General features: G+C 39.0%; 6 protein-coding genes across 6 annotated transcripts; 4 read left to right on the forward strand and 2 right to left on the reverse strand.

Annotated features, from left to right (window-relative positions):
• The first annotated feature begins 606 nt into the window (after positions 1 to 606).
• On the forward strand, positions 607 to 3,853 carry mad2l1bp (MAD2L1 binding protein). The gene is made up of 3 exons (XM_067609740.1): positions 607 to 1,064; positions 2,468 to 2,751; positions 2,848 to 3,853. The coding sequence occupies exons 1-3, from the start codon at positions 635 to 637 to the stop codon at positions 3,373 to 3,375; spliced, it is 1,242 nt and encodes a 413-aa protein (XP_067465841.1). The 5' UTR covers positions 607 to 634; the 3' UTR covers positions 3,376 to 3,853.
• Positions 3,854 to 3,976: 123 nt separating this feature from the next.
• On the reverse strand, positions 3,977 to 7,257 carry ephx5 (epoxide hydrolase 5). The gene is made up of 10 exons (XM_067609739.1): positions 7,166 to 7,257; positions 6,989 to 7,064; positions 6,671 to 6,887; positions 6,387 to 6,567; positions 5,670 to 5,879; positions 5,456 to 5,585; positions 4,897 to 5,108; positions 4,633 to 4,741; positions 4,373 to 4,498; positions 3,977 to 4,235 (listed from the first exon to the last, which is right to left on the reverse strand). Exons 2-10 carry the CDS (start codon positions 7,009 to 7,011, stop codon positions 4,034 to 4,036), a joined length of 1,410 nt encoding a protein of 469 aa, XP_067465840.1. The 5' UTR covers positions 7,012 to 7,064; positions 7,166 to 7,257; the 3' UTR covers positions 3,977 to 4,033.
• A 103-nt stretch (positions 7,258 to 7,360) lies between these two features.
• cst3 (cystatin C (amyloid angiopathy and cerebral hemorrhage)) lies at positions 7,361 to 9,240 on the forward strand. The gene is made up of 3 exons (XM_067609742.1): positions 7,361 to 7,637; positions 8,125 to 8,235; positions 8,829 to 9,240. The coding sequence occupies exons 1-3, from the start codon at positions 7,437 to 7,439 to the stop codon at positions 8,907 to 8,909; spliced, it is 393 nt and encodes a 130-aa protein (XP_067465843.1). The 5' UTR covers positions 7,361 to 7,436; the 3' UTR covers positions 8,910 to 9,240.
• Positions 9,241 to 12,110: 2,870 nt separating this feature from the next.
• si:dkey-76k16.5 (uncharacterized protein LOC566887 homolog) lies at positions 12,111 to 14,458 on the forward strand. Its single transcript, XM_067609745.1, has 5 exons — positions 12,111 to 12,279; positions 12,379 to 12,486; positions 12,615 to 12,735; positions 13,070 to 13,202; positions 13,347 to 14,458. The coding sequence occupies exons 1-5, from the start codon at positions 12,205 to 12,207 to the stop codon at positions 13,744 to 13,746; spliced, it is 837 nt and encodes a 278-aa protein (XP_067465846.1). The 5' UTR covers positions 12,111 to 12,204; the 3' UTR covers positions 13,747 to 14,458.
• A 98-nt stretch (positions 14,459 to 14,556) lies between these two features.
• On the forward strand, positions 14,557 to 16,795 carry si:dkey-76k16.6 (uncharacterized protein LOC566817 homolog). The gene is made up of 5 exons (XM_067609746.1): positions 14,557 to 14,718; positions 14,906 to 15,016; positions 15,091 to 15,199; positions 15,976 to 16,102; positions 16,205 to 16,795. The coding sequence occupies exons 1-5, from the start codon at positions 14,647 to 14,649 to the stop codon at positions 16,614 to 16,616; spliced, it is 831 nt and encodes a 276-aa protein (XP_067465847.1). The 5' UTR covers positions 14,557 to 14,646; the 3' UTR covers positions 16,617 to 16,795.
• Positions 15,708 to 19,001, reverse strand: mgme1 (mitochondrial genome maintenance exonuclease 1). Its single transcript, XM_067609744.1, has 5 exons — positions 18,251 to 19,001; positions 17,911 to 18,151; positions 17,673 to 17,805; positions 17,255 to 17,385; positions 15,708 to 16,816 (listed from the first exon to the last, which is right to left on the reverse strand). The coding sequence occupies exons 1-5, from the start codon at positions 18,762 to 18,764 to the stop codon at positions 16,777 to 16,779; spliced, it is 1,059 nt and encodes a 352-aa protein (XP_067465845.1). The 5' UTR covers positions 18,765 to 19,001; the 3' UTR covers positions 15,708 to 16,776.
• Between the last annotated feature and the right edge of the window lie 20 nt (positions 19,002 to 19,021).

Below are 19,021 nucleotides of genomic sequence, written 5' to 3' on the forward strand. Positions count from 1 at the left end.
AAAAATAAACAAAAAAACAAACTCTGACCTAGGGGGAGTTACAGTTCATATAAGATTTTAAACAAAAACAGGCAGTTGTAGTTTTTACAGCCTTTGGATTAGAGGAAAATGTAATGATGTAATGATGAATCAATGTACTGTTTGACCTCCTTTGTAAAAAAAAAAAACCAAGAAGTTTGGCTTTTTACTTGTAAATTTGCATTTATGAATATTAAATTTAGCCAATAAAATCTGTAATATGTAGCTGTTAATTCAATTCAGTTAACTTCTAGTATTCCAAACAGTACATGTATCCGAAATACTATAATTTTTTCATTAATATAAGGATATTAAAATTCATAATTTACCCACCATTTATTTTGAATACATGAGTCAATGTGCTGCATTCGTGACATTCGGGAAAAACGAATACTACGTATCAATCGCCAAACTAATGATGTTTGGTCTAATACTGAAACTGATTTTATGCTGTCAAATAACGACTTAATGGCCTAAATAGCGACTTGTTACATTCATGAAACAATTAATTTTGATTTAAATAGCACATAATAGTCCGGTGAGCAATATTTTCAAAAGGGAAGTGGAAAATTTTCCATGCGCATGAACACAGCATTCAGGCCTAGCCACGTTTCCCATGATGCAGTGCGGAAGAGACCCGGCGCGGACGTTCAAAACTATGGCAGAAGATTCAAATATAATTAAGCTAACAGATTTAAATTTAATTAAACTAACATCAGACACGGACACGGAAAACACGTCCACGATTAACAGCGGAGACAATGAGACAGAAAAAGATATTAACACAGCCGAAGAACCGAATAAGACATGTAAAGTCTTAACGTTACAGATTGTTTCCGACGACTCCAACTCATACAGACTTTCTGCGGAAATCGCCGGAAAACTCGCCCCGCAGGCTGTAAACACAGGTCTAAAGGCGAGAAATGCCATTGAATTGATAGATGCCTCCTCTGAACATCGATTAAAGCTAAATGCCAACCAAAATAGTGTGAATAGTGCTGAAGACAAGGAAAACACCGCCATGTCCTCTTCAAGCTCCACTCCTGGTAAGTAACGTGTCCCGATGTTCCCCAATGCTGAGCATCATCATCGTTATTACTATTACTATTATTACTATTATTATTATTACAGTAACGTTAAGTCACTGGTAACAAACGTTTCTGACATCCAACAGTGTAAAAGTGACAGCTTGTCAAAATATTAAGAAAATATTAACACCTTCATTTCATTTCACACAAATACATGCATAGGATATAATTTACTTTATATATATCTATTTATCTTAATGTTGTCATAATGTTCATATTATAGTTATTTGTCCAAATATTTGGACAAAACATATTTTGATGCTTTGGCAACATTGTTCTCAAAACTTTCATGCCGATAAAGCTCACTGAATTGAGTTGAATTGAATTGAACAAATCTCAGGGCTTTAAAGGCCTCTGGTCTCTCAATGTTAAGTTATTGGGTGGAGTCTAGTTCACATGTTGACACTGTATTACAATTCACTTAATTGTTTAGCAACAGACACTTCATATGACATGAACATGATATTCTAACTCAGCAGTGGTGGAGTAACTAAGTATATTTACTTCAGTACTAAACTTTTGTGGTGCTTTAATTGAGCATTTTCATGTTGTGCTATTTCATACTATTCTGCTCCACTGCCTCCCACATTCCTTACACAGCTACAGCTGAAACAAGTAGCTCATCATTACAATAGTAGCTGATTAATTGTCAATTAATCAATTAAACAGCTACTATTTTTATGATTAATTAATCATTTTAAGTCATTTATGTAGCAAAAAAACCTCAACCATCCTCTGGTTTGAGTGTCTTAATTGTAAGTATTTGCAGCTTTTCTGTTTTATATAATTGTGAGCTGAATGTCTTTGTGTTTGGGACTAATGGTTGGACTGTTTGTTCTTTTGTTTTTTGTTTTTTTTTAGTATTTTCCAATTACTTTGCATATACCAATTTTGCATACAAAACACAAGATCAACAAAGAAAATCAGATTCCTCGTTCTACATGAAACTATCCAGCAGTATATAAAGTAGTTAAAATTAACCCCACCTTGACCAGCTGCATTAAAATATTTATAATCCAGTAATATGTATAACTTGATATAACACTCTGAAAGGGGCAATTCTGATTTCAGTATTTTTATTTTGATGCTTTTGCTGATAATACTTCTTTACTTTATCTAAATTTTGAATGCAGGACTTTTACCTCTGACTGACTGTTTGCTATTTATACTTAAACAATGGGTCTGACTATTTCCTCTAACACTGCCAGACAGAAGCTGTGTGAATTGTAGGTAAAATGGGGACAATGGCTTTATTAGAATACTGGTCTTGCTGGATTTCATTAACATTTAACAAGCTAAAATTGAGCAAGACAGGTCTATTGCTCACCCTAATTACATTATTCTCCTCCTTATTTGGACAGAAAACACCCAAGAAGAGGATACTTCGGGTCAGAAAAGTTTGCAGGATTCCAACTTGCCTGCCAGTAAACAACATAGTAACACCGAGGACAATGATGTTGAAGCGATGAGAAGAGCGCAGGAGGAAGGCCGTGTGAACGTTGTCTTCCCTGGCACTGTAACACAAGAAGGCTGCTGCCGTTTTGTCAGCGAAATCCTCAAGTGTATTCTGTATCAGAGACAGCAGCTACCCATGACGTACGACCAGCTGGTGTACTCCCAGAAGAAACAGCAAGCTTCAATGCAGGTGAAATAACAGAAATGATTGTAGCGCACATCAGAAGTTCAGAAATGAAGAAAAGTTGTGAGTTTGTTGAGACTAAGATAGTGTTTTCTTTTCTAGGATAAAGATGTAGTGAGCCGGAGGCCGGTGCAGTCTGCAGACATGGACTGGCGCAAGTGTCAGCAGACCCTGCAGGAGTTAGAGGAGGTGCTGCAGCAGCTGGAGGTGCTATTTTCTCTTAGCAAGGTGCCCCGAGTGCTGCTGCTAATGGGTGGCTCCATCGTCCTCCCCAAAGAGCTGTATGAGATCAACATGGAGGCACTGATACTGACCGCTGGAGATCAATGTCTTCGGGTATCATCGTGCTTAAGGCAGCTCTTCCGCACTCTTTTTGTGGCTGACCTTTTGTCTGACACCAGACCTGTTCGCTTAATGTCCACCACAGTCTTAGTGCTGGCTCACAGGGATTGCGGTGTAGGTTGGTTCCGCCCTAAACTACAATTTAAAGTGCCAACTCGTGTAAAGAACCAAATTATTGCTCTGTCTACTGATCCAAGCGTCTGTGCGGAAACAAGGGCAGAGGGGTCAGACTGGCAGGATTATGTGTGGTTCCAGGCACCCATGACTATTAAGGGCTTTAGTAACTGACCCAAAAAGAGGAGTGTGTAGTCTGAGATAGGAGAAGCTCTCTTTGCAGAGCCTGTATATTACATTTACATTTTAATGGTGGTTCAAGTGAATTTTGAACTTTAATTGAGCTGTACATATTTTAAAGAATGATGAGTTTCTACCTGTGATTAAAACTATGTTGTTTAACACAATAGTGGGTTTATTGTCACAATCAGTATAGTTATTATTTGTATAGTTTTCTGAAATACTGAGAAACTGTTTTCTCAAGAGGCTTTGTTGGCATGTCTTGAAATCTGCTTTATGGCAATGTGTATTATTGTTTATATTTATATGTTTAACACAACAACACACATAACATTGGTGCTATAGAAGTTTTAATGAGCATAACTTGAAAGGTATAATGCATCATATTGCTCTCTTTAAACCAATCCTTGAACACATTGGAGTGCCAGTATCATCTGTGTATATGTTTACATTTATTAAAACCTGAATACGATTTCAACAGTGCTGCAGTTTTGTATGCAAATCAAGCAATTAGAGGCATTGTAGTGTGAGAAGCATCTTAATTACAAAGATGTACATATAGGTCTCATTTGGAATGATCAAAATCTAACACAACAGCAATAATAAAGGACGGATGTATGATAATTATGTTGGTCTGAGTGCGTCAATGGGTTCACAACTTCTCCACCTTTTTAACAAACTGGACAAGATCGTCGGCCAGCAGCTGGGGCTCCTCAAAGGCAGCAAAGTGACCACCTCGAGGCATGAAAGTGTAGGAGCAGATGTTTTTATAGCGAATTTGTGCCCATGATTGAGGGCAGTGCATCAGCTCCCCTGGGAAGGCAGCCAGTCCAGTAGGCACAAATATTGCTGTCCTAAAACAAAAAAGGAAACTTATCAGAGGCCTACCAAAGCAAGGGTCATCACATGAAAGGATACTAATATGTGTACTTGCCAAATCTGCAACGTCATAGTTTTAAGAGTTTGAGCACTTGAGCTATGAGCTACATACCTTGAATCCACTCTTTTATTAGGATTACCCTTTAAGTTCTCTTTGTAGAAGCGCATGGAGGAGACTATGGACCCTGTGGTCCAGTAGATCATGACGTTTGTCAAGAGGTCGTTCAGGCTGAATTTTCTGTACAAACAGAGCCAATACATATATATATATATATTTACAGCAAGCAACAATCATAAACTTTGTTGAACATATCTCCATATAATTCCACTGCTGAAAATACTAAAAAGGTCAAAAGGTGAGCCCTCTTGCACCTCTCCAGCCCACCATCCACCAGGTCTCTGTTCTTCAGATCAGTCCAGGAGGAGAACTTCTCTAGAATGTAGGCAGCCAAGCCTACAGGGGAGTCATTCACTCCACACCCTGTTAACATGATGTAAGCTATATTAGGAGCTGAAATACTAGTATACTGAGATCACAAAACATGTGGAACAATTAGCTTTTTGATCTAAGTTTGTCTTTGACCTGTGAACAGAGTCAATGTGATCATCAGCGAGCCTGTTTGTGTGTGTTCCCACCTGCAGTGTCAGGTTTAGTGGCCTGAATGTGAAAGTAGCCTGTTTCCCTCAAGATCTCCCAGACATTCTTCTCAAAGTAAGGGAACAGCCGGCGGACATCTTCCCGACTGAAGCCCACCAGGAAGGGCAGATAAGGACCAATCAGGAGGGACAACAGAACATTGAGCCCATTTTTTGATGTAAACATGTTTAAGTGGAGACCTTTCACGCACCTGGAAGACAGATTACAAAGAAGGCATGCAAAAATAAAAATTAACAATTTCACTTAAGATTAAAAGGTCTTGACACATTGTAACCTGTGTCAGTTTATAGCTATAAATGCTAGTTTTCATCATGTTTGGGTATTGGTAAAAGTATCCTTAATCTAGGAATGTGTAGTGTCAGTGTTTTTTTGGTAAATTCTGCACTTTGCACACCGCAAACACTGTATCACACTTTTGTTAAGAATCACAAGTCACAATGCTCCATTTAAAAAAAAACAAGTGGGAGGTGGAAATTCCAGTGCCTTGAAAACACATCACGTGTTTTCTGGAAGGGCTTGTTTTGCTGACTGTCTTACTGAGGCTTCATCTGTGCCATGTTGGTGGTGATGAGGGAGCCCCAGTCTCCTCCCTGCAGATAGAACTGGGAAAATCCTAAACGCTCCATCAGTGTCAGGAAAATTCTGGCAGCGGCAAGACTGTCAAATCCTGAACAGGAGAGATACAGTAAAGCACATCTGTAAACATCTGCTGCTCAAGATGAAATGTATGATTTTATTTAGCAACACCCACCTTGTTTATGAGGGGCTTCTGAGAAACCGTAGCCAGGTATAGATGGGCATATGACCTCGAACACAAGACCACTCTGGTTCTCTGTGAGAAGTGGCAGAATCTTGTAGAACTCAAAGAAGGAGCCAGGCCAGCCGTGAACAAGCATAAGAGGCAGAACCTTCTGGTTCTCACGATGTGGTGGCCGCACATGGATGAAATGCACGTCCAGTCCTGTATCAAATCATTGGTGTGAAAAGTAAAAATGGTGGGTGTACTTAACTCTGGGCCAAAAAGACACATTTTTAGGGACTGTAAAGCAAAGCAAACCATTCATTAGGGACGGGACGATAAAAGACTTTGTCACAGATCACGATAAAAAAAAAAAAAAACACTCAAGATAAGTTGATTGTGGTGAATTTACATTATCGGGATAATCGTGAAAATCCCCACAAGTGACTTGGAAAAGCTGTCTAGCTTGTTAATGTACAGTCCTATCTTGATTTCCTGATTTATTTTGAATTGCCACGAGAGAGATACATGTGTCTGTATCTGTGATGCAAAAAAAATATTTGTTTCTTAATGAAATGTAAGGTAAAGTGATTCCAGTATGTTTTAGTGCCATTTTAAGAGTTTTAACTATATTTTGATAATTATCGGGATATCATGAATCGCAATTATTTTGGCCCGGATAATCATGATGTGAAATTTTCATATCGTCCCATGCCTAGCTGTGAGTACCTTCAATTTTAGTTTTGAAGTGTGGATACTTGTTAAGCACTTCCACCTGCTTTTTCCAGTCAAATTCATGTCTCCAATAGGAAACCACTTTCTTGAGATAAGTGGAGTTGAATCCATACTGAAAGCCGCTATCTTTTAAAGGATCAGTGTAGCGGGTTCTGTCAATTCGCTCATGAAGGTCCTGTTGAATGGGGACATTGTTGATTACTTCACATAAACATGTTACCGGTTTATTGTGTCTCCTTCAATGTGATGAACATGTTAATCAATAGCCCAAAAATTACCCTAATCTCTTCATCCGAGGTTTGTACTTTAAAGGGATAGATGTTCTCATCCTCTGACAGTGGCTTCTCCCCTGCGCCCCACCATCCCTCACCCAGAGGAATACTTTTGACTTGTCTTCTCCTGTGCACTATGTATGCCAGTGCTCCCCCTGCTGCCACAGCTGATCCTATCAGAAGCTGCTGCTGCTGGGCAGCATCCAAGCCAAAGAAAGCCTCCCTGCAAAGTGTGGAAATATAAAGAGAAAGCAATGAGCTCATTACATATATTTATATCTCTATAAAAATTAGAGCAGTTATTAATAGTAAAAGGCTACTTACTTCAAAACCTGCAGTCTTTGCATTGTCACTGTTCCAAAGGTAAAAGTCCACAGATGATTTTTCTTTTTTTTTAGGTCTGCACCAGGACAGAGTTCAATAATTGTTAATCATGCGCACTGCGGTTCCAGACTTGTATACAAATATACTAAAATGCAACCACCATGCGTCTCAACATACCTTGTTTGCTTCCCTTTAAATATACATTGACAAATAGTTTTTCCAAGTCCACAAATGGAGGAAGCAATTGCGGGATTCACTGGTGTGCAAAACGAACACACTCGCGACTGGCTCTTTTGGTGAGGCGGGGTTTGAATGACACAGATTGTTGATTGGCTGCGAGATGTGCCAATCACCTTGCACTGCCCCGCTATGACGTCGCTATTTATATAATAGGGCAGAAACATTGGGAGTTGTTTTGTTATTTTGAGTCTCCAACAGCCTCAAAAACATGATGTGGAAACTCGTCGTTCCTGTTCTTGCTGCGGTTTTCACCGCCGGTTTAGGAGCTTTGGTGGGGGGGCTGAGAGACATAGATGTGAATGACGAGGGGGCACGAAATGCTCTTAACTTCGCCGTCGTCAAACACAACAGAGGCACCAACGATCTGTACCTCAGCCAAGTGGCAGAAGTGGTGAAGGTTCAGAGTCAGGTCAGTAACATCTGATTTGCATTTGTCAATGTCTACAGACGATTTTTCTAAAATGATGATCAACAATCCAGTTTATAAATAGGCCGCGGTGTGATATGAGATATCACCAGCTGTGAACAGGCCTGTTAAAGATTTCGTTTATACTCATCAAACCGGGAGAAATCTCTACAATTTTCCTATGTGAAGTAATCTGCCTGTTTACCTATTTACCGTGTAGCATAGGATCAGTGAAATAAAATCTGGCTCTTTGACAGCCACCATAATCCAATCAAATCATTTCCGGTGTCCTGAAATCACAGTGATTCAACTGCAGGTCCTCTCTGGCTTTTTCTAAGACACCAAACAAACTTCATGACGGACAATGAGTCCTGTCAGTTTCTCTTTAATTTTGTAGCGTCCTGAAATCGTTTGCAGGACTGCTACAGTTCTTTATTATAAAGGTTTACCTTGATCTGTATAACCATGTCTCACCTATTTCTCTTTACAGGTTGTTGCTGGCACCAAGTATGTCATAACTGTGAGAATGGGAAAGACCTCCTGCAGGAAGGACAGTGTAAATGAAGTGTGTGCCATCCACCAAGACCTTGCAAAGGCTCGGGTAATGACAACCTCAGCTTCTGGGGATAAAATACTATTTATTCTTGCCTGTGGGACTTACTAAACACAATGTTTAAATGGCGTACAGTTGACTTGAAGTTTAACAGTAGACAGCAAACTATCAGATTGTGAAACACTTCCCCTCTTTAATCCACTGAGCTTTGTTGGTTTTTGTTGCCATAAAGAGAAGTTAGAGCTAGACAGGCTGAAGCAAGAGGAATCAGCTACCACCCTGTGCTAATAACACCATCCCAACATACCCAGATGACTCATTTAAACAAAATAAAGAGACAATAGCCCTTAAATAATGATATTCCTGTGAAAGGAGAAAATATTTAATTGCTGTCATGAAATTTGATCATGAAAAAACCATGATCATGTGTAACATATTTAAACTAGAATCACTGTTTTCTCATTGAATGTGGGGCATGGGGAGTTGCATCTTTTACAGTGCTTCATGAGAGGACTTCATTATACCATATTAAAAAACAAAAATGTCATTTTTTTGACAATGTTAGAATCTCAAAGATTCACTGATATATGCTGTTTTATTTTAGATATATAATGTGTATTCTTAACTTTTTTTTCCCACAGCCTTACCTGTGCACCTTTACAGTGTGGAGCCGCCCATGGATTAACGATATCAGTGTGCTGGATGAGAAATGCAGCGTCTGAGATCTTCAGTGATGGCTTTCTTTGCAGATTAACCTTAGCACACACAATACTTTGATGTGTATTTTTCTTTAGATTAACCCCACAAGTATTAAGGTTTGCATTTTCTGCTTATGCTGAATTGAAAGTCGGGGTTTCAGACTTCCAGTCAAGCTATGCAGTATAACAATGTAGAGGCAACCGTACATCAACTTTTAGAGGAACTATTAGCGGGAACTACTTTTAATACATAATCATTGAACCTTGCCAATAACAAATAATTGTGTACTGCATTTTAGCTTATTGAAAATCACATTCTGTTTTAATTTGAAATTAAAGTAACACCTGAACTTAATTAATTGTGTCCATGTGTGAATTAGTCATTCAGACCTTCCACTGGTAAACATACAGTATAGAGGTACACTTCAGTTTTATATTCTATTATTTTGGGAGAAGTACAGAAAAGTTGTTCAGCAAAGTTGTTTTGTAGGGGTTTTTTTCAGTGTTCGTATTTGTCACCTGACATTGGCCAATAAGGATATGAAAGTAAAGAGGAAAGAAAAACTATACATATTCAATTCAATATCAAATTCAAAGTTTTTTTGTTTTTTTTGATACTTTCTTTGTGAATGTCAATGTGAATTTCCCTGCTGGGGATCAACAAAGTTTCATTTCACTCACATTTTGTATATTTTTTTGCTCAGTGAACACTACCAACACAGACTTTTATGTAAAATATATCCGGCAGTCTGTAAAAGAAAAAAAAGATACACATTCCCATGATCGAAAAGGAGCAGAAGGAAGAAACAAATCTTATCTGCTTTAAGTCTAAAATTTTTTGGATTAATTGGTCTTCTTTTAAAAATTGAATGTGTATCATGCTTCCATAGTTAAATTACTTTTAGTTTAATGGTTTAGTTTTATTTATCGTCTTTCAGATAAACTTGAAGCTGAATCTTACAAATGGTCGATGTTGTAATTGCGGGTTCAGCAACAGTTTAATGGTCTCTGTCAACAAGTCTTAACAGATAGCAGCAAATGGAAATCCAAGGATGACACACACTGGAAATATATAGTTTGCTGACAAAGTTGTTGGCTTTATCCTTTTCTTCAGTCAAATATGTGGTTAGTCATATTTCAGATAAGCACATGGTTGATCTAATGTCTCAAGACTTGCTGTAGTCACCAAACAAATTCAAATATTCATCACTTATGTAGCTGTTCTTCCTAGATGGTTTGAAATATTTAAAAAAAATCCTGAGAGCTTTTTGTTCAGTATAATAATATCACCTGGTAGCAGCAGTTGAATAACTGTCACAGTCACAGGTATGTTATCTCACACAAATCTATGTCATAGTGGGAGTGACTGACAGGCTTCACAGCTTCTAAACTGATATGTTCACTGACACCCTGGAAATCTTAGTACTTGCAATCAAACTGTTTTTTTTTTTTATATCTTAAATGAACTATTTCCTGTTGAAGGGGAGACAGAGGAATGTGCTTGGGGAGAGATGAATGTGGATGGGGCTGTTGGGATACTAGTTGAGAGATGAGGATGGACAAAGATGAGTCCTGCAGCTTTAGGCTTTTGGATGAGCTGCCTCTTGGCAGACAGCTTCTGGGGCACAGCTGATGTGATACCGAATCCCACAGTGATGACTCTCTTTTTGGTCTTTGCCTGGCCTAATCTGTGGCCATTGATATACATGCTGAATGCCTGCTGGTTGATGGGCAACAGCAGGGCTGACTTTAACATGTGGAGGAAGCCTAGCAGCAGCCACAGGGAAAGAAGGAGGCAACTGAATCCCCTACAAGACCAGTGCGAGAGCCTCCAGCCGCCTGCTTGTTGTACCACTGCATAAATCAAGCTGAGTTTAGCTCCAATAGTTGCACTGTGGTGCATTATCTCCTCATTACAGTGAACCAACTGTCAAATTCTTCTATGATCCTGCAGGATTAGAGACCGTCTTTGACAGGGACTCCTTTCCTTTATTCTTGGGACTCTTATGAATCCCACAGAGCCTAACTAAAATAACTGCCCATTGAGCAGGGGAGACACATCAGGCTCTCCACACATGGGGTGAACTTTTTTCTTTCGTGAAGACATGAATCTCCCTGCAGTCAGCCTGTCCTGATAGCGAGCAGCAGAGATCACACAATGCTGGTCATAAGGTAGAAATCTTTAGCATAGGCCAGTGATGGTACTAACCTGCTCAGACTGAGCCCTGTTTGTTGGTGCGGGCCCACAAAATACTCAATATGGCTGTCCACACAGTCCATCCAAGTATATTAGTGATACTTGAAGGCCATGGTGTTTGTATTATTTTCTACACTATTATATTAAGATTCTATATTGTGCACTATTTAATTTATTTATAAAACCCCGCTCCCAATATGTTTTATTCATTTTATAATATGAAAAATCGTCTTGCAATAATTATTCCAATTATTCCTTCACTAATACTAAAACATTGACATACTTTATGGTGAATAGACTGATTTATTTGTATGTAAGATAAACTTGGAGCAGAAATATTTCATGCTGAAATTGCAGGTTCACCAACAGAATAATGGCATCAATGGAAATCCAGGGTGACACAGCGGCAGCATCTAGTATGCTGATGTTAGCTGTGGCCCTTTGAATAGCCAAATGTGTGGTAAGTCTTTATAGACAGGCGAGATCTGGAATCCAGATGTTACTGCCACAGCAATACATAGTGTACAGTGTTCACCGCTTTGATTTTTTTTTTTTAGCACTGACGTTTATTTCGGTCTGTAATAATTATACAAACAAAACGGAATAAAATGAAATAAGATTCAGACAATAAATGAATAAATAAACAAATAAGAAAGGCCTTCATTTCTAAATTTCAAACAGCAAGTAGTCTACTATTGGTGCATTTTAAATACATACATACATTAAACACATACATCTTATAATCTTACATACAGCCATGGTGCAGACGCTGTCGGTATGAGACATGAGTGATATAACGGTAAACCAGGTTTTATTTTTCCTAGGAAGGGGAAGTCATGACCCGCCCTACTGTACTTCCGATTGGCTAGTACGCGTTGCCTTCGTTGGTTGGGTTGGTTAAGTTTAGACATGAGGAGTGTTATTGGTTCGAGCTAGGGTAAAAATATCAGGGTAAGCCAATCAGAGACAGAGTAGGGCGGGTCGTGACTTCGCCGTCCTAGGAAAAAAAAATCTAACGGTGATGACTATTAATGATTAGCGAAAGCTGAACTCTTGAAACCATTTGAAAAGAGCAGTTTAAACCAACATTCTGCACCAGTAAGGAAGCTCCACTCCTCAAACATGAAGGTCCTGAATAAAGACGAACTGCTGATCGCTGAAGGAGTTCTGCTAAAACACTTACCCAAGAGTTTTAAGGTAACTTAGACCAGACTGCTGCAAAAGCTTTAAAATACACTCCAGGTTGAGTCAGCATATAAAACGCGGTGTTTTAAGTCCAATTGTTTGTGTTTGCAGGTCTATGGTTTCCTTCATGGTATTAACAGGAACAAACCAAACACACTGGAGGTACTTGTTGATACATGGCCTGATTTTAAGGTAATAATTTGCCGACCTGACCCCAAGGTGAGTTCCCATCAAACTGATGAATTTGATACTTGAAAGCTTTACCATTTTTATTTTTTTTTACCATATTTTCTTTACCATATTTATTTTATGCTACATGACTGCAACATTTTGTGTTTATTTCACAGAACAAGCGCGCATTGGAGTTCATGAAAAAGGTGACATACTACAGCATGGATGAGCAGATTTTAAGGAAAATGCTGACAGAGGAGAATGCAATTGACTGGAGCACCTACTTCCTAATTGGAGGTGAGTTCAGGGCACTGAAGATAAGGTGTCTTGTTAAAAAATTGCATAATTTTATTATGCAGTCATGAATGGACTTCTTCTCCACGCAGGTCAGTTAATAAATAGTAATAATCCGTTTTATTCATAGAGTGCTTTTCAGGGTACTCAAAGCCACTTTACATAAGTGATTTTAACATGGACAGATCAGTGCAGTCTCAAATGTGTTTGGGGAGAGACTTCCGGAGGGAGGGTACAGCTATGGAGAAGGCTCTGTCACCCCATGTTGTTGCAGTTGTTGCAGTTGTTGCAGTGAAAGAGAAATAACAGAGTGGTTTTAACATGTGAATCACTACAGGATTTGACTATTCCCACGCCTCCATGCTCAAAGAGGTGTCCTCTGACAGACAAGTAGACTACAGATGCTATACTTTGGTGCATCTCCTGTATTTGCCAGACTGCAGCCATCTGCTTTCACCAGCATTTGACAGGTATAGTCATATAACTTTTTAGTTGAAAGGCTATGTTTCACTTGCATTTGCATCACACTTAAATGTCCCTCAGTATCGACTAAGAGTGAATCGAGTGCTTTTCACCAATAAGATGACTTGTATATTTAATCTTTGTTTTTACAGTGAGCTGGAATCAAGGATTTCATCTCTTGACCTTTCCCATGTTGACTTAGTGAATAAAACCTGGAAGTTTGGAGGGAATGAGCTAGGGTACAGGATCGTTAAGAACCTCATCAGCAACTTCCCTTCATGCTGCATCACTGATGAGCAGGGTCAGCCGGTATCCTGGGTTCTGGTGTATGACTACTATGCATTGGGGGTGTTGTACACCCTGCCAGAGCACAGAGGGAAAGGCTACGCCAAATTGTTGGTCAGCACCATGGCCAAGAGACTGCACGCTCAGGGACACCCGGTGTACTGCTACATAGAGGAAGATAACACAGTCTCCTATGGATTTTTTAAAAACCTGGGCTTCACGGAGGATCCCTCATACAGGGCAGGGTGGTTGGAGTTCAACTTTTGATTTTATAACCAGTGTGATTTCTAACATCTCATTAATGCATAGTTGACCTATTATCAGGTAAAAATGACTTGTAAAGTTTCCTTGTGGATAGAATATGATTAAAATGTAAAGGAACAAAGTTGTTATTTATAGCTTTAAACCAAGTTTGAAATGATAAATAACATCTGCTGCCATTGCTGTAGCATTTTACTTTGCTTGTACATGTTACATTTTTAAGTAAATTTTTATCTCTCTTGGTGAAAGGCCTTCATTTAGATTACATCCTATGAAATAATGCCAGCAAAAAGACAGAGCAAGATAAAGATATAATCAATAGGTGGGACACTTTTATTAAACAACTCAAGATACAAACATAATGAATTGTATTTGTATTTGTTCCTTTGTGCATTTTAAATCTGTTTATCTGTCTGCATCCTTGTGTTATACTGGCCATCATGTGTATTTCTTACAATGTGCACTGTGCATACAGAGTATACAAGCATAGTGTATGTACGAGTGCATGTATGTATATGTCAGTATATGGGTATGTATTTAGGTATTTGTACTTATTCTTGTTACTTTAGCTTTGTATGATTTCCCCCCTTATGTGCTTTATTATGTTTTGTTTGTCACTGTGTATTATGTTGTTGGCTGTTTAAAAATATAATAACAAAAAGTTGGATACCGGGTTTAAAAAGTTATTAAAACAAATAGCCCATATACTGAATATGGTAGATTTTTTTCCTCTCCCTATAAGTTTGTGTGTCGAAAGTACGGATCTGAAACCACCTCCAGCCGGAAAAACACGCCCATTCAGTACTTGAGCAACTGTATAGACCTCCAGGCTACACGCTGGTCTGGTCTTCGGTAACGTTACTGGAGTAATAATCATAATAATAATAATAAAATTAATAAGTGACCATGGAATTGACCGGAGAGCAGCTGAAAATGGCTGAGACTCAGCTGAAAAAATATTTACCCCGATCACATCAGGTGTGTTCAGACAGATCTGCTGTAACGCTGTTTAACCGGCTACAGTTAATTCTATAACATGTTGCAAGTTAATGATCGATATCAGCCTGTTTTATTTGCACATTTCATTTTTGACGTCCCAATGACTCATTAATAATTGTTCAAACTATTCTTCGGATTACAGTGTAAACATTTGTTTCATTTCAAGGTTTACGGGTGTTTGGTCCTCAGAAACAGAATCAGATCAGACCCTGTAAAGGTTTTAGTGGATAGATGGCCAAAGTTCTCCGTCATTGTCTGCAAACCACACTATGAACAGGTGTGTATATTCAGATTATGAAATCGATTCGATCGCTGCATATGCAATATCTTCACAAATCTTTATTCTTACAGAAAGGAGACCTCTTCAGAGACACACTGGTTTTTGCAAATGATGAAGGTCTTCTAGAGGAAACCGTGAGGAAGTCTTCAGTTTTTGATTGGACCAGGTATCTTTGTTTAGGTAACGATAATAAGCACTTCTGCTCTTTTCTTTCTCATAAATGTCATCTCTTCTTCTGTTTCTTTTTCTAGCACATTGTTCTCATATCATGGCATTAACGCAGTAATGTTAGCGCTACAGTTATTCAGCTGGTTTTGTAATGTAATAACAAAACCCAGACACCTGATATTTAGTAAAACATGATTTTTGCAGTGCTACCTTTTTGTGCCTCTACAAAATTGGCTTCATTTTGAATTTGATAATCATTGCCTTTGTTGAGTTCAAAGTCCTCCCATTGTTCTAGCATTTTTGCTGTTCAGAAAAAGATATGTCTCCATTTTATGTCATATTCCTACACCACAAAACACTAGGCGAGCAAAGATCAGTAGTGCCATTACTGTAGTGCTATCCTAAAAGAGAAAAGTAATAGCAGAGAGAAATTAGGGACCATATTGTTTTAAAAGAGAACAGATCTCATTCATTTTAAAGTGACTAAACACATTTCTTATGAACGACCTGCTCAACAATGTCAGAGTAATAATAAACTTTAATTAAATAGCACATTGCTTAACAATGTTACAAAGTGCCTCACAAAAGAAAATAAAACCAAACAAGGCAGAAAAAAGGCAGAGGATCACAGCAACCTTTTGACATCTTTTAAAAACATCAACATTTGCACATTTATGGTTGAAAAACCAAGATTATTTTCAGTATATCAAAATAAATACAAATACAAAATGAAGTTTCATACATTTAAGAGCTTTTCTGTTATTAAAACTTCATCACATCTGTTTCAGGAATCAGTCGCCACCATGTGGAGATATTCAAAGCAGTTGCAGCAGAGAAGGATAAACCCTACAGGAAACTGGCTGTGTGTCACATGATGATACTGGAGGATGTAACCAATCTTCCCAGTACAGAGAGGTATAATCTTTCCATACAGTGATATCTAGGGTGAAACAAAAACTTTTATGTTGGGTTCAGTTGTCTATTGAAGAATCATGATTCTACTCTGTTCTGCATCAGTTCAGGGATCTCACTAAGCTCTCTGGATGAATCACACGTCGGCTTGGTGAATCAGACATGGAAGTTTGGTAATGACGAGGGTTCTGTCAGGATGATCCGTAACATGATCGTGAACTTCCCCTCCTGTTGCGTGCTGGATGCAGAGGGACAGCCTGTGTCCTGGATCCTGACCTATGCCTCATGTGCCATGGGGATGTTGTACACTCTGCCAGAGCACAGAGGAAAAGGCTACGCCAAAGTGCTGGTCAGCACCATGGCCAAGAGATTCCACGCTCAAGGCTTCCCAGTGTACTGCTTCATAGAGGAGGAGAATGTGGTCTCCTACAAGCTCTTTAAAAACCTGGGCTTTACTGAAGATCCCTCATACAGGGAAGCCTGGATTGGATTCAGTGATGGTAGGGTCGAAGGGTAACATACAAGTGTAACATATTACAATTGAACCCGTTGAGTCTACTAAAATAAGTTTCTTTCAGAATGTGAACTTTGTTTTTGTAGCATGGAAAACAAGTGAGATAAATTGAAAATGCTGGTCAGGTTAAGTTGCCTTTGACTGAAATACAGAGCTCCAGATCTCATCTCTTTTCTGAAAAAGCACTCGATGCTTGACTGGATCTGAAATGAAAAGATAAAAATATCGATTTAAGTCTTGAGCATTTATTTGAAATAGAGGAAATCGTGGCAAATTCTAGTCAATCACCTGATATTCACTTATTTTTTAGTGCTAGATGTAAATTTGTTCAAGAACTGTGGTTGGCTTTCAAGTAAAAATGTCAAATATAATGAGAAATGCCTATCACAAGTAACCACAGCCCAAAGTAATGTCTTAAGAACACTGCTTTTGTCAGACTCCTAAAGTATTCAGTTTACAATTAAATGAAATTTAGAAAAGCAAGCAAATATCTTAACATACAAGTGGTGAGATCAAGCTAATAAATACATAATCAAAAAGGTATTTATGCATTTATTTTGGAATAAAATCAATTATTTATAAAACTCTAAATGGAATCGATTTTTACAGGAATAAAAAAAAAGACGTTCCAACTGCTTCACCTCTGTTCTGTGAACTTTTCAAAGCGAACCAGCCACTTGTTCCAGTACTCCAACATTAGCTCTGGGCTCAGCTGGTGAGCATGGGCAGGTGTGCCGTCCTTGTAGGCTATTACAATCAGTCCACTTTCAACCTGCAATGAGAAGAAATAACAAGAAATCAGTGGGGCATGAGGTTTGCTGTGTGCGTCACTGTGGCATCATACAGTAAACAGACTCTGTGAAGGTATTATTCTGTACTTCATCATTGCATCAACTCTGGACTGTGCAGATATTAATGATCAGCTTCCATCATAAAGATTTTATGATTCTATAAATGATCTTATAGGGAATTTGACTTCAAGTGGAGAGACTGTTAAAGAATCTAGGTTAAAATCTGGGAATTAAAAGATCATCACATCACTTATCTCAAACAGAGTACCTGATATTTGTAGTTTTCATCGTTGTTCAAAGCTCCTGCATAGGCTGCCACTTGGACAGGGTTGTCGTATGTGTTGCCCAGGAATGGTTTGGGTTTCTCTGAAGTCTTCCAGTCAATAACGCATAGAACACCCCTGCAGACAAAACTGGACTGTTAGTGGACGTAAAGGTGGATAGAAAAGTAAAGTCTGGTGTGGAAAAAGTTCAGTGAACCCATGTCTGCAAATCAGGATATTTACCTGTAGCGGGCAACACAGTCCACAATTCCCAGATAGCTCAGAGTGTCATGTTTCACAACGCTCTCAATAGCTCTCACGGCACTCACATCCTTCAGTATGTGAGAGACGCTCTGCATGTATCCCTGCACATCAGGTGGATGCTCTGGTGTCTCTGATGAAAGATTTTTGTCTGTCTGTGTTGCACCTGATGTCAGAACAACCTCCAAAGCTGAATGGAAAAGCTTCCCTTGCCTAAATAAATCTGAATGACAACAACAACTTTGGGTCACTTTCCAGTACATTAACCAAATAAATAACTTACAATTTGAAGTATAATTAAATAGCATGTTACAAAACCTACTTTGACTGTATTCTTTAAAGCCTTCTTCTCCGAGCTCTGCGATCATCCTCCTCTTCCATCTCTCCAGGTAAAAGATCTGCTCTGGGGAAAGTGTCTGCTGAAGAATGCGGGTCACACTCGGTAGAACAGACCTGCCTTGGCCCCGATTTAACAAAATCCGGGCTGGGGGTCCTGACTCAGGCTCCTCTGTTTCTCTAGGGTCTTCACAGTGTAAGAAGGGATGAAGGGTTTTAGGCACCTTCATCTCCGGTTTTGTGGATGGCGTTTGAGATTTGACAACAGGTCCATAAACGTGCTCGTCCTCCGCTAGGAGGGTCTCGGGCGTTTGGGAGCTGACCCTAGAGGACAGGACAGACCTCACAAGAGAAGAGTAGCGCTCACTGTCCACTGAGCTGTATGGGCTGCGTCTCTTTGGGGAGTTTAAGCAATGGCAAGCAGAGAAATTGCTAACAGAGAGGGAGGTATATCGAGGGATTATACCCCCACCGGACGCCACACGTTTAAGAATGAACATTTTGGCGACTTTCAAACTAGCTTTGAATACAATAACTTATGTGGTTCCAATATTTTTACAATACATTTAAGATGTTTACAGCTGTCGTCCGTTTAGTGATGGTACTTGCCCCAACATGTCGTAGAGTAACTTGTCCGAATGGTCCAAACACTCAGTTGTTTCCAAACGACGCGCCTTTTAGGTTACACAAGCTTCCGTCGCTGGGAATTGAAGTTCCGGGTAAAGTTTCGTAGCCATTTTTAGTATTTAGTTGTAAT

Source organism: Thunnus thynnus, chromosome 14, assembly GCF_963924715.1.
Source record: "Thunnus thynnus chromosome 14, fThuThy2.1, whole genome shotgun sequence".
Taxonomy (NCBI): domain Eukaryota; kingdom Metazoa; phylum Chordata; class Actinopteri; order Scombriformes; family Scombridae; genus Thunnus; species Thunnus thynnus.

Bases quoted from the DNA above. Each gene is read 5' to 3' on its own strand.
- cst3 (XM_067609742.1), top strand. From the start codon at position 7,437: ATGATGTGGAAACTCGTCGTTCCTGTTCTTGCTGCGGTTTTCACCGCC. The intron at 7,638-8,124 runs GTCAGTAACATC...TTCTCTTTACAG, and splicing joins TGGTGAAGGTTCAGAGTCAG to GTTGTTGCTGGCACCAAGTA. The intron at 8,236-8,828 runs GTAATGACAACC...TTTTTCCCACAG, and splicing joins AAGACCTTGCAAAGGCTCGG to CCTTACCTGTGCACCTTTAC.
- ephx5 (XM_067609739.1), bottom strand. From the start codon at position 7,011: ATGCAAAGACTGCAGGTTTTGAA. The intron at 6,888-6,988 runs GTAAGTAGCCTT...CACACTTTGCAG, and splicing joins CAAAGACTGCAGGTTTTGAA to GGAGGCTTTCTTTGGCTTGG. The intron at 5,109-5,455 runs GTAAGACAGTCA...TCTGTCTTCCAG, and splicing joins ATGGCACAGATGAAGCCTCA to GTGCGTGAAAGGTCTCCACT.
- si:dkey-76k16.5 (XM_067609745.1), top strand. From the start codon at position 12,205: ATGAAGGTCCTGAATAAAGACGAACTGCTGATCGCTGAAGGAGTTCTG. The intron at 12,280-12,378 runs GTAACTTAGACC...TTGTGTTTGCAG, and splicing joins ACTTACCCAAGAGTTTTAAG to GTCTATGGTTTCCTTCATGG. The intron at 12,736-13,069 runs GTGAGTTCAGGG...GAATCACTACAG, and splicing joins CACCTACTTCCTAATTGGAG to GATTTGACTATTCCCACGCC.
- si:dkey-76k16.6 (XM_067609746.1), top strand. From the start codon at position 14,647: ATGGAATTGACCGGAGAGCAGCTGAAAATGGCTGAGACTCAGCTGAAA. The intron at 14,719-14,905 runs GTGTGTTCAGAC...TTTCATTTCAAG, and splicing joins ATTTACCCCGATCACATCAG to GTTTACGGGTGTTTGGTCCT. The intron at 16,103-16,204 runs GTATAATCTTTC...GTTCTGCATCAG, and splicing joins AATCTTCCCAGTACAGAGAG to TTCAGGGATCTCACTAAGCT.
- mad2l1bp (XM_067609740.1), top strand. From the start codon at position 635: ATGATGCAGTGCGGAAGAGACCCGGCGCGGACGTTCAAAACTATGGCA. The intron at 1,065-2,467 runs GTAAGTAACGTG...TTATTTGGACAG, and splicing joins CTCTTCAAGCTCCACTCCTG to AAAACACCCAAGAAGAGGAT. The intron at 2,752-2,847 runs GTGAAATAACAG...TTTCTTTTCTAG, and splicing joins AACAGCAAGCTTCAATGCAG to GATAAAGATGTAGTGAGCCG.
- mgme1 (XM_067609744.1), bottom strand. From the start codon at position 18,764: ATGTTCATTCTTAAACGTGTGGCGTCCGGTGGGGGTATAATCCCTCGA. The intron at 17,386-17,672 runs GTACTCTGTTTG...TTCTCATTGCAG, and splicing joins ATGAAAACTACAAATATCAG to GTTGAAAGTGGACTGATTGT. The intron at 16,817-17,254 runs GTGAAGCAGTTG...TTTTCATTTCAG, and splicing joins GAAAAGTTCACAGAACAGAG to ATCCAGTCAAGCATCGAGTG.